General features: G+C 49.6%; 1 protein-coding gene across 1 annotated transcript; it reads right to left on the bottom strand.

Annotated features, from left to right (window-relative positions):
* Positions 1 to 12,319, bottom strand: LOC130594981 (kyphoscoliosis peptidase-like). The gene is made up of 6 exons (XM_057401296.1): positions 11,924 to 12,319; positions 9,299 to 9,416; positions 8,513 to 8,630; positions 7,511 to 7,702; positions 6,067 to 6,257; positions 1 to 1,690 (listed from the first exon to the last, which is right to left on the bottom strand). The coding sequence occupies exons 1-6, from the start codon at positions 12,317 to 12,319 to the stop codon at positions 372 to 374; spliced, it is 2,334 nt and encodes a 777-aa protein (XP_057257279.1). The 3' UTR covers positions 1 to 371.
* Between the last annotated feature and the right edge of the window lie 233 nt (positions 12,320 to 12,552).

Genomic DNA, 12,552 nt, shown 5'->3' with positions numbered 1-12,552 from the left:
AAAGAAACCACGCGGCTTTCCAAGTTCTTGAATCAACGTCAAGTACAACATTCCAAGCAATTATTCAAGCTGGTAATAAGCAGTGAGACATCCTTCCTGTAGAGAAGCTGAACAATGGTCTCCTCAGACAGAAGCAAAATATTAGGAGCCTTCCATATGTTGCGGCTGATTTATACGGCGGCAACAGCTCGGAGTGGGATAGGAGGTCCCAGTGAGTATCTGGATATCCTGTGGGAAGAAAAGCTCTGCTGGTTTCACCCTGACACGCTGTAAAGTTCTGGGAGTTTTGCCCCCATCTCCTCAACATCCTTGTTTTGAGAGCGTTTGTTTCCTTCCCTGGCTTTTTTAGCCCTTTCCATCACTTCCCTGGCTTACCCCGAACACCCAAGGGCAGCATTTGAGCTATCTCCCACCTCAAACACCAGGAGGACCTCCAGGGAAGAGCAGTGCTGGTTGAACTTGGCGGCCAGTTTGACCTGTGTCCCTGCAGCCCCAGTGAGCACATCCCCTTCCCACACCATGTTCGTGGCCTGCTGCAGCACCGTCTTCTCTTGCCCAATGACCACAGCTTGGTTGGCTTTTGGTACCTTGACCCTGAACCGGACCCAGCTCTGCTCTTGGAGCACCCCTGTGCGTGGCTCTAGCAACACGCACCCTGTCCTCCATAAGCTGTAGACCTTGGGGAAGGGAGGCCAACTGGGATCGGAGAAGCAGCGTACAACATAGTCACAAACATGGACAAAGTCCTTGTGGTCCTTGCTTCTCCCATAAAGCCCCACTTTATAGATGCCTGACTCAGGGAGCACAACACACACACTGACTTTAGTCCTTAGGTGGGTGACCAGGACGTATCTCTCCAACGGGTACTTGGTGCTGATGACTTTGTCCTTACTCAAGCTGGCGGCCACCTCGACATCAGCGGTCGTGTGGAAGGTGATGTTGCACTTCCCCACCTTGGTGGTGATGATGGGGGCTGAATGGCTGGGGTTGGAGAGGCCATGGCTGCTGGAGCTGATCCCGCTCCCGCAATGCGTGCTCAGCCCCAAGGGGAAGAGCTCGTTCTGGTTGATGGGCCTTGAGCAGCACATGAGGAAATTGGCCACGTTCCTGAATGTGATGCCTCCTACATCCTTCACGAACACAGAGAGCCGGTAGTAACCCTGGAAAGGGCAGAGCACGTGGCAACTGAGCTTGTCCTCCTCAGCTTGAGCAGCCAGGCATTTCTTGCTCAAAGCAGTGTCTAAGTCTTTATTAACCAGCTCATACATAGCAAGCAAGGGTCGGGATGTCTGGAGAGTCAAGAGCAAAGCTCCCTCTGATGCAACAAGCAGCTCCCCTTTGTGGCTGCTCTCCTTGATGCCAAAATCTCTCAGCTTTTGGTGAAGCCCCCAGAAATGAAAAGGGTTTTCGGGCAGTTTCTCTCCATTGTGTGGCTCCAGGCACTGGATCTGATAGGAGCACACCCAGTTGTAAGCATCCCGAGAGTCAGCATGACGAGCAAAGATCATGAGGTCAAACAGGCCCTCGGTTGGGGGAGTCACCCTGATGGTCATCCTGTGCTCGGACATCACCATCATCCCATGATCTGCGCTTACATCCTCTTCGGCTGTGGTACCCTGGAGTCTGGAGAGCTGGTAGGTGAACTCTGTTGGGTGCATGCTCCCCAGCGTCACTGACACCTCCCCATGGGCTGTAAAGAGTGAACAAACACCTTTTACAACCCCTTCAGCAGCAGTAACACATTCACTTTTACAGTGTTGAACCAGATCATCTGCAGGGCAGACAGAGACCTGATTTTCCTTCTTTTTGCCTCTTACCTACTCCACTTTTACCACTTTTTAACTCGTGCTGAAAGAAGGATGATGATATCATTGGATCTGAAAGGGACAGGCCCAGATAAGTGTTTGGACCCTGAGACATCTGAAACTAAGCTAATGATGTCCCATACAGGGTAACTCTTGCATGGCTTCTTGAGCTGGAGTAACTCCTCTAAGCTGCAGGTCTTACACTGTGGTGTCAAACCAGTAAAACAGCTGGGAGGATCAAAGTAACCCAGCCTGGCTGGTAGGAGATCCCACATCACTGCCACAGTTTTAGGAATGAATTTCATTTTCCCCATTTATTAGCATTAAAATACTTTTCCTGAGTGTTTTCTTCACCAAATCACAGAAATCCACAAACTTGGAGTGTGTGCTAACCAAGGAGAAAAGGAGAACCAAAGAAGAGGTGCCCTGGTATGGCTGCCTGGTGGTGGTACCATGGTTGGTAGATAAGTGCTGGGGCTCTTTCCCAGTGACTTTTGCTCTTTGAGTGGACATAATCTCCCTGCCCATGGCAGGGGGGTTGGAACTAGGTGATCTTAAGGTCTTTTCCAACCCTAACCATTCTATGATTCTATTCTATGCTCTCCTGCTCCCTCAGGTTGAGCACTGCACGAGCCTTCAAACCCAATCTGAGCCCACCTTCACACCCAGAAGTGGAGTCGTGGGGGCCTTGGTTTCACTCCCACCCTCCATGTTTCACATCTTGCTGCTTACAAACCCACAGCAAGAGAGGGCAATTCCCTGTGCAACAAGCACTCCCAAGGGATTCCCATCTGCTGCTGGGCAGAAGGGGCAATTGGTTGATTTTGCAGTGGAGACAGGGCAAGGTTTTGCAAGCCCTGAAGAAGGGGCTGTGCAACCAGCAGACAGCAGGCTGTTTTCAGCACGTGGTGAGCTACATCATCCCATGTGAAGCCGCAGGTACTGGGGCATCCTGGCTAGAAAACCCTGGTTTAATGGTCCTTTGAACCTTTTTTCCTCCAGGTTTAGATGAAAGCATGAGAAAAGTGGCCACAGCAGAACAAGACTTTGAGTCTTTTTACCCTGGAAGGATCCCAGAGCTCCTCACAGAGCCTGGCACTGGCATAGGGATGCGTGCTTAAGCCCACCATCCTGAAGGTCTGTGCAAATGGAGCCTGCACTTCATTACCCAAGGTCCCAAGTGCCCAAGGATGGCTTGTCTCCCATCCAGAGTGTGGGGCTGCTCTGCATCGTCCCCATCCTCACCATGGTTGAGGGTTGAATAGAGCGATGGCACGGCGGGAGCCCATGGTTGGTATCAGCACCCGTGCTGTGCACAATGCTCATTTGTTTTGGGTGCTAACACAGAATGACACAAAGACTCCAGCTTCATGCTGAAAAAATGGTCCCTTGCTAATTATTAGATTATGAAACGGATTTCATAATCTAATGAATAACGGGGGGACGGGGACAACACACAACGACTCTTCTTTTTTCTTAGTTAATTCTGTTTGAATCTGGATTTTTTCATTGTTTGCCCCGCAGTTTTTGTTGGTAGGTTGAAAAAGAGACGTGAAAAGAATGGGGAGGCTGGCTTTTATTTGTGCCTCGCCTGTTAAAGCTGTGACTTGGCTCGCACAGTAAGTGCAAACAATTCTCCCCTGGCAAGTGTTCAGTGGAGACATTACTGATGACAGACTTTATTAACTGCAGGTTTGCCTGTTATTAAATTCTCCCTATGTTAGTTTCCGAAGCTGCTGGCCTGGCCGGCTGCATCGTGTTAGGAGCTTTAGGAAGAAAGAAAAGAACAGAACATTGTATGCAGCGGAGCCAGCGATGGGGAGATAGGGAAAGCCAGCGATGCATTTTGCTTTGGGAAGGAGACCCAAGGAGATAATGGATGGCTAGGTTTAAAACAAACACTTCTTTGTTTCATTGGGCTAATTGAAGCCATGCACTGGAGATCCCTGGTTTCCAGGTGAAGCTGGGGATGTGTTCCCACGTCAGCAGCCTCAGTGCTGCAGGAGGTCAATGTATGTTGCATTAGTTGTTTGGGGGGGAAACCACCATTAAAGTACAGGCATGTTTCTAATTTCTCAAAGCCTTGTTTAAAAGGCTTCCCTTCCCTCTCCCACCCTAGCTATTGTATCTACAGCATGCCACCAATGACTGCCTCCTATACAAAACCCTCTATCTTACACTGTCTTAATTCCATAGGACTCAATGCCCTTCACCGCTGCTCCGACCCTAACAACCTGGACAATGTTAGCAATTCAAAGGGCCGGGTTTCCAAAGGATGGGTGCCAAGTATGTCCTGAAAATCAGGTCCCCTCACAAAGTGTCCCACCTTCAGCTCCCATCAGTCGTTTGTGGGAGGAATCTTGGCATTTTAATCAGATGGGAGCTGCTCAAATAGGAGGGAGCAGGAATTGATCCACAGTAGCCAAAGAGGAAATATAGGCTGACTCTGTACCAAAGATCTAAAGCAGTTTTGCAGAGATTGCTTTAGATGTTTAAGTGTGCCCTGTAAGGTGATGGCTTAATTCCATCAACCTAGAACAACACAACCGTGATTTGCCTCAACAAAAGCAGATGCCAGGTTTGATTCACAATCAGGGTTTTAAGCACGCTTCTGATATGGGGCTGGTTGTTGAGGTGAATTGCAGAGGTTAAACTGTGCAGGTTAGGGCCAGGAATACAGTTCATTCCCGCCCTCTTCTAATGCAAAAATTTCCTTTCATCTCAGATTTGGAGGTCAGAAGGAAAACTGCCTGTAGCCAGCCCAGCTTTGTGAGTTTAGGGACAGGAGTTCCCCCAGCCAAGGGGGTGTAAAAGGAGGGATGTACCTGGGATGTGCCAGGTGGGTTCTCTTCCATGACAAGACCAAGGTGGATGGAGTGTTCAAGGCCAGGTTGGACACAGGGGCTTGGAGCAAGCTGCTCCAGTGGAAGGGGTCCCTGCCCGTGGCAGGGTTTGGAACTGGATGAGCTTTAAGGTCCCTTCAACCCAAACCATGCTGTGATTCTATGATCAATCCCCAGATCCATTTTGGCTCAAGGCAGCAAGTGGCCAGCAAGGCTCTAAAGCCCTGAACTACTTCAGGGCTTCACCCCGTTGACTTTTAGCTATCAAAAGCTGGGTCAGGGAGGGGAGGGAATGATGAAATACTTATTTTCCCTTATTCTTCCCTTTGGGCTTTTGCACCACCACTAATGATGTTTGGTGAGAGCCTATGTTTTGCAATTTACCGCTTTGGCACCCAGATGAAGGGGCTGTTTGCACTATTGGTCTGTTTTTCCTCTCAGACCGCAGACACTGTGTTGTTTGGGTTTATTCCCTGGAGCCTCCCGGCTGACCTGGCCCTGAAAGGGGTTTCTCCAAGCCTCCATCCCTGCATTTGCCACGTAGTTGCTGTGTGACCTTGGGTAGAGGTAGACAAAATCCCCTCCGCAGGATGCTCTGAGGTTCTGCACTGGGGATGCACTACAAGAGCTTTGCATAAAAGGCAGCATCGACCTTTCAGCCGTTCCCAAGTTAATTTGATTTCCACATACCATTTGCTGCTCCAGAAGTGCACGACAACCCATCTTAACAAAGCCCCAGCAGCCTGGAAACACTGGAGGAGGTTGATTTCTGGGTAAGCAATAACGTCTCTTGGTCCAAAGCTTTACAGTGTGCCTGCTCTGTCATAGTTTCTGTGAACCCAACAACTCCCCTCAATCTGACATTGCTTTATCTCTTGATAGAATCCATATAATCCTGGGGCTATCTAAGGGAATGGATGTATAATGAATGTCCAGGTTAGAAGAAGATCATGTATTATCCAACCTAAAACTACAATCAGGGAAAACCACGGCCACCCCCTCCCTTCATTTTCCAACTGGGACATGAGCATTTGAGGCCTTGCTTTATCTGTGAGTCTCTCTCCCCAGCTTCTGAGCACGAGGAGAGCTCTAGCTCAGGTAATGTCAAAGCTATTTTGCTACTGTTGGTGAATTTTGATGGGAAAAGCCAGGCACAAAAGGGCTTAAGCGATTTGACTCAATTAACTATAATTTACGAAGCCTAATTCCCAGTTTACTAATCACAGCATCACACAATGGCCGTGATTTCAGAAGTGGCTTAAATATGTGCTTCTGCTCCGTTAGATGTTAAACATGTGCATAAAAATAGACAGATGGGCCACTTCTGGAGGAGAAATGTTTTCCTGAACCCAAACTAACTTCTTAAAAGCAATTGAGCTTTTCTATAACCCAAATTAATCCCTCGCTTATGTATTTACCTGTTTGGAGGAGGGAAGTGTTTGGAGAAAGGAGGGAGAGCTGGAGTCTGAAAAACTCTGATGTTTTAAACACTCTCTGCTCAAAGTCTTCCTGCAAGACCGGGGGCTGCAGAAGCTGCCATTGGGGGTCCTCTGGCCAGTGGGTCTCAATGAAGTGCTCAGGGTCAGTAAGGAAGAAAAAGTCATCGTGCCTGCAAGGTGAAAGGAGAAGACGCTATGGAAGGAGCAAGAAAACCCTTGGCATCCCCAGTAATCATGATGCATCACTATAAGGGAAGAGAGCTCCCTCCATACCATCAGGGCTGCACCAACATCAGCAAGGGAGGACCAAGCTCTCATTTGGCATTTCATTCTCTGCTGTCCTTATTTTCTCTCTATTTTCCCCATAGAGCTGAAAGTGCAGCTCCCAGCCCTGTACCAGGGCTCTTCCAGCAACCTGTTAAGATGACCCTATAAGCTGCAGAGGGGTGATTCCTCTACCAAGGCCTGTCACTTGAGGATATATTCCAATACGATGTTTGATCTTGCTTTAAAGCCTTTCCAACGATTTATATATGATTTAAGAAACAAAATGCAGCTTGGTTCCAGTTTGAATGGTCCTAACCTGATTTCCAAGCATCACCCCTGCTAAGGTGCTGGCTTAGTGGGTCAATGTCCAGATTCCTCCTCAGCCTTGTATTGGGGTCATCCCATGAAGCCATTTTGCATGGCTGAAGGTTTTAAGGACTCTGTGATGGACCCACAACAAGCTATTATCCCTGCCAGTTGCTCTAGGTGAGGTTTCATTCTCTCTCTCCTCTTTTCCCCATGCTCATCTAAAAACAACCCACACTCACTGGTGTTTTAAGCTGTTCTCAGCAAGATAATTACCTATTAGAAATTGCACAATTATTTCATTATGCATTATTAGAGGAAAAAAAAAATACAATCCCATAATACAGTTAATGGGAATTATTAAATTGTACAAATAAATTTCATGAGAGCCATTATTTGCTTAGCATGGGCCGAGAAATCTCAAGTAATTACATATGGAGGCACATCAGAGCGAAGGTGCTGTGAAAATGAGGATTTGTTACTTCATAAGTGATACTCATTGCAGATTAAAAACAAGTTGCAGGGGAGAAGTTATCATCTGAAAAATTACTGCCCCAGCTCAGGGAATAAGGGACTTAATGGAGGTGGGTGCCTGTGGGTGGTCCACGTTTGCACGAGGTCCCTGAGCACCCATCATTGCTGAGGGTGAGCAGAGCCCTCTGGTCCTTCTGCGAGTAGCATCTAGGAGGGTGCTTGGAAATAAGGGCTCAAGGGATGGTGAACCCACACTTCAAGGAGCATTTGAAGGGTTGGAGTGGCCCTTCTGAGGTGTATCCCAAGCCAGGGTGAGCCTTGCCCGTTTGTGTTGGGGACCACGTCTCATGCAATGCCAGGGGAAGAGGGGTCTTACCTGGGCATGAACAACCTGTTCTCTGCATCCACGGTCCCTGCGCCCCAGCAAGCATCCAGGAGGCACCACTGTCCTTCCAGCTCCACCGCGTTCCACATGTGGCTGCTCTTCTGCTGCTGGCACCACCGGCCTCCACGGGATCCCGGTATCCGGCCAAACCCTGGGACCTGCACGCAGCTCAATCCTGCTTCCCTGCCCAGGGAGAGCCAGCATGGGAGGGAACTGCAGCCCAAACCCTGCTTTGTGCTTGCTGCCCTGGAGAGCAGCCCAGCCTGCATGGTGACTGCCATCTCCTTCTTAAAGCCAGGGCCCTGCTTGTGCAAGCTGGTGGTGGCCCAATGCAGCTTGTATCTAGCCCCATGCTTTCCCCACAGCTACTCCCAACCTTCATTCCTCCTATCTCTGGTCCTGGTTAATCTGTCAAAGAGATATCCCACCCTGGTTTGGGTTGGAAGGGACCCTAAAGTTCCTCCAATTCCAAACCCCCTGCCACGGGCAGGGACCCCTTCCACTGGAGCAGCTTGCTCCAAGCCCCTGTGTCCAACCTGGCCTTGAACACTGCCAGGGATGGGGCAGCCACAGCTTCTCTGGGCACCCTGTGCCAGTGCCTCAGCACCCTCCCAGGGAAGAGCTTCTGCCTAAGAGCTCATCTCAGTCTCCCCTCTGGCAGGTTCAAGCCATTCCCCTTGGCCTGTCCCTACATCCCTTGTCCCAAGCCCCTCTCCAGCTTTCCTGCAGCCCCTTTAGGCACTGGAGCTGCTCTCAGGTCTCCCCTTCAGGAGCCTTCTCTTGTCCAGGCTGCCCCAGCCCAGCTCTCTCAGCCTGGCTCCATAGGACAGATATGCACCCCTCCATCCAAGCAGAGTTGGAGAGAGACAGCTGCTGTGCCTGGGGATGTGGTACCTAAACAATCCTGGTTGAATGGCAAGCCCCATGCCAGATGTACATCCTCACCTCAGCTCTTCAAGGGGGCAGGAGAAGAAAACCCAAGGTGAGTTTTACCTGCACATTTCCTGGCACAAATGGGCATAACCAGAGCACACAGCTCTTCCTGTTTGCAGGACCTCCTCTGGCATGTGAATCTTCTGAGACAGTCCCAAGAATCCATCCACATCATATTCTAGGAAAGACAGAATACCATGCAATTTCAGGCTTATTATTTCCAAAACAATCCCATTCCTTCTCCTGCCCAACCCTATTTCTCTGCTTACCCACCCTGGAAGCCATGACTGCTCTTCTATCCATTATTATCCGAGAGCTTGACAATTCCCTATAAGAGCAAAGAATTGCCAAAGCCTTGGGGGAATTGGGTTCCCAGCTCATGTAAAAAGCCTTTGTGCCATTCAACTGAGGTACAGTGACAGTCACATTGTCTTGCACACATGGATGTAGTAGGGTCAAGCAGCACAAAGCGACTGCATTGTGCTGAGATTCCTGTGTCCCCAGATGACTGCTGACAGGCTTAGTTCAGCCTCATCAAACGCACATTGTCAACAGCCTCTGATGGTGCACCGGAGGCAGGTAAGCTTTGCTGGTGTCTCCAGGAGGCTGGACCTATGTGCCAATGAAGCAAGGTGCCATTTCCAGGATGAAGGATGCCATAGTGGGAACCAGTTCCTACTCCAGGCACTTCCCTGAATTCAAAAGGGAATCATTCCAGCTCATTCAACAACAGGAGTATTGTGGAGTCTCTATTCTGCAGGGCATGAAGAGCTTAAATCCAGGCGGTGACACAAAGAAAGGACTTGTCACCTCTCTTTAAAAGCAGTGGGACCAGACTTGACTTACCAATGTTGTGGCAGAGCCAGAACCATATTGCCCGCAGTGTCTCCAGTTTGCTCTGGGATTGAGCAGTGATCAAGGGAACGATGGCCTGGATGGATAATGTGGAGTGCCCGGACTTCAGCTGCAATGGAGAGGACGGGTGAGTTAGAGGGAATCTGGGTGGGTGACTGCTCTGTGGGTGGATGGCTGCTCCGCATGGTGCACTGGCTGCTAAGAGAATGTGCACCACAAAAACCCCAAAGCTGCGTTTCCCTCCCCAGAATTTAGACCAGAAAAATAGCATTTGTGGTGGAACAGGGTATTTTCCCCTTTTCCTAGGCTTCATAAATACCTGAGGGCTGGAGGAAATGGAGATGGCATTTCCCATTCCTTTGGAGCAGCTGGGTGGGACGTACAATGCCATTGTTCTGGTGCCCTCCCTGTCCAGATCAGCGTGTCCTAGAGGTGGGTCTCTCCCAGTGGTGCTGCTTTGCAAGGCTTAACTGAGGACAGCAGCTTTCCAGCCAGCACTGATTAACACTCAGTGTATTCATGCAGAAGAGTCACACTTGTGACCCAGTTGCCCTTCTTGAGGCTGCGCAAACTCACTCAAACCCACGCACCAAGAGTGGAAAGGTTTTTGCCCTTACCACTGCAATCTCACTTTTCAAACCATACCTGACCCCAAACAAAGCCTTTCTGTCCCTTTCCTCCCATTCATGCATTCACATTTCTGGGCTCTTCCCTCCTTTGTAATAGCACATTTTTAGCAGCGGGCTTTTCTCTCAGGGAGTTAAATATAGTCCAGCTCGTTTCTCCAACGTCCTTCCCCTGCTGTTTCATTCCTCAGTGATTTTCCTGCCCCAACCATCTGTGAGATAGCTTCACAGCGATGGAAATTTCTTTCCTTTTTTTTTTTTTTTTTGCTTTTTGGAAATGTTGCTTTTGTAGTGGCCAAAGATTTTCCTTGGTTTAAAAACATCAGTGCAGTCAGGAGAGCACCTAGGTCAAAACGATGGTGCTTACACGAGGTTGTTACCAGTGTGCATTTAGCAGACAAAGGGACTTGTTCCCAAAGGGATAAAAATGATACTCAGCCGTTAAATACCTCGTTACCTTCTTCTCTGTTTGCACATCTTGGTGCAAATTCAGCCCAAGCCAATGCAATTCTTTGTTTCAGAGGTGGTAAAAGTAGGTCCTAGACTGAGAGTTGCAATGTTCCCAGGTGATCCTGGTCCTGACCATGCCTGAGGACCCTGGGTCAGAGCACCTTAGGTTGCATTAGCTGCCGGCTGCACCAGTGTGTTTGGAGTTTAAGGATAGAGCTGTTTTCCCCAAACCCACCCAGGCAATGTTCCTGACAAGACTTTCTCATAGGGTTAAGATGGATGCATGCAAGCAGCCTGCAGGCTACTCCCAAATGGCCAGGACACAGGTTCAGCTCTGTGCCTGCGCTGCCTGGGGCTCTCCCATCAACCACCTTCTCCGAGGGGACTGGCAGCAGGGCTTGGTGTATGGGGAAAGGGGACAAAGTACCCCCATGGCACTGCTGGCCAAGCAGCAGTCACCAGATGTTCAATACCCTACTCATAGGTGGTCACTAAACTGCTTTACTGCTGCTCTTGGCACCAAGTATTCGTGGCTCAGAGGAAGAGCTGAAGAGCACCAGGTTTTAGTGCAGCCAGCACTCTCAATAAACAGGGAAACAAGTTGTTCCCATGGCTTCCCTCTGCCTTGGAGGTATTTTTGGTTGTTTATTATCCTCCTTTTCCTATCTTCCAAATCCCTCCCCCTCTGTTCTCTTCAATAGAATAGGTAGACTCTGAAATCCTCAAGCATCCTTCTTCCCAAGGGAGATTAGCCTCAGGCTAGGTACAAATTGCAGTTTTCAACAATAATAGAGAGCACAATTACGCTTGTGCCTCTTCACTCTCCATAATGAGCTGACCTGTAAGCTGCAAACACTGCATTGGTTCAGCATTCCCTGCTTAGCCAAATCCTGCTGGCCCTGGACTGCACATGGTTCAGGTAACAGGAAGGAACTGAAGAATTCCTTCTGGGCTCCTGAGCATCCACAAAGCAGGAGAGATGTAAAACTGCAAACAGCCCGAAAAGAGGACACACAACTGATGCCTCCTCCTTGGGCTGCCGCAGATATAAAGGGGTTGGTGGATGTGGCCAGCCCGTGTGGTTATTGCTGGCTCCACATGCAGGAAGGATGCTGGCTTACAAGCTCCCAGGCTAACTAAACATACCCTGGGACATCCTGAGTCCCTTCGTCTACCCCTTGCACCCTTCCTATAAGGTTTTCCAGGATCCCCCTCCCACACTGGGATCCTGTTTGGGACAAGGTCCTGTCCCATGGTGAAACCAGCCTTTATTCCCAGGTTTGCATGATGAGCTGCAGCAAGTGCTGCATATTGCAACTATGCTGGAAACGGGCAGCAGTGGGCCCTGGCTGGGCAGCAGATCTTGAGCAGCAGCATAGGAACCTTTGCCCATGTTTATGACCAATTCTCAGCCCTTGTGAGATAGTCTGGTTTCACTGTAAGGCACCACCTTGTCACTGCTGTCATCAGAGCATACGGTGAAAGGCTGGATGTGCTGATGGCACCATCTGTGTTCATGCTGAAGGACACCAGGACCTACCTGCTGGCTCACGTGTAGGACATGGGTGTCTATGTGGCTGAAAACCTTCGAGTCAGAGAAGAATTCTCTCCTGGTCTTTCTCTGGGGACTTTTAGCCTGCTTCTCTCCTCCTAAGATGCTAATCCCTTCCTTGGGATGCAGGGTTGGAGAGCATCTTCCTGCAGTCACGGGTGACTTTTGGAAGGTAGGTTTTTTGCTGCTGTTCACTTTGTCAGCCCAAAACATGAAAACCGCTTTGGAAGGGGAATCCTTGGGCTCATCTCTTGCTTTCTGTGTAGTTGAGCCTTTCTTTAGCACCCCCTCCTTGTTTGCATTGGTGACTCCATGAGGGAGTTTCTCTGAGGTCTCATCAGAACCATGTCCCAGGGGAAAGTTGCCATTGCAGACGTCTGACATCTGAGCTTCCCTCCAGTCAGGCAGCGTGTTTGCTCTCTGGGATGGCACCGTGTTTCCTCCCTGGGTCTTGGGATGGGCCTGTCCTGATGTGCTTTGGGTTTGCTCTTCGTGGTGGTTGCCATTCCTGGAGCAACAGGAGGGAATCGTCTCGTTTGCCTTGGTAGTCTGGGATTTGGATGACTTGCCTCTGTCATAGCTGGTCTTCATGTGGGCAGTGGGTAAGCGGGTGATGA

The sequence above is a fragment of the Pezoporus wallicus genome, unplaced genomic scaffold (genome assembly GCF_028554395.1).
Source record: "Pezoporus wallicus isolate ANWC-B61680 ecotype Strahan unplaced genomic scaffold, APGP_CSIRO_Pwel_v1 contig_8837, whole genome shotgun sequence".
Taxonomy (NCBI): domain Eukaryota; kingdom Metazoa; phylum Chordata; class Aves; order Psittaciformes; family Psittacidae; genus Pezoporus; species Pezoporus wallicus.
This window is presented reverse-complemented; position numbering and strand designations above follow the sequence as displayed.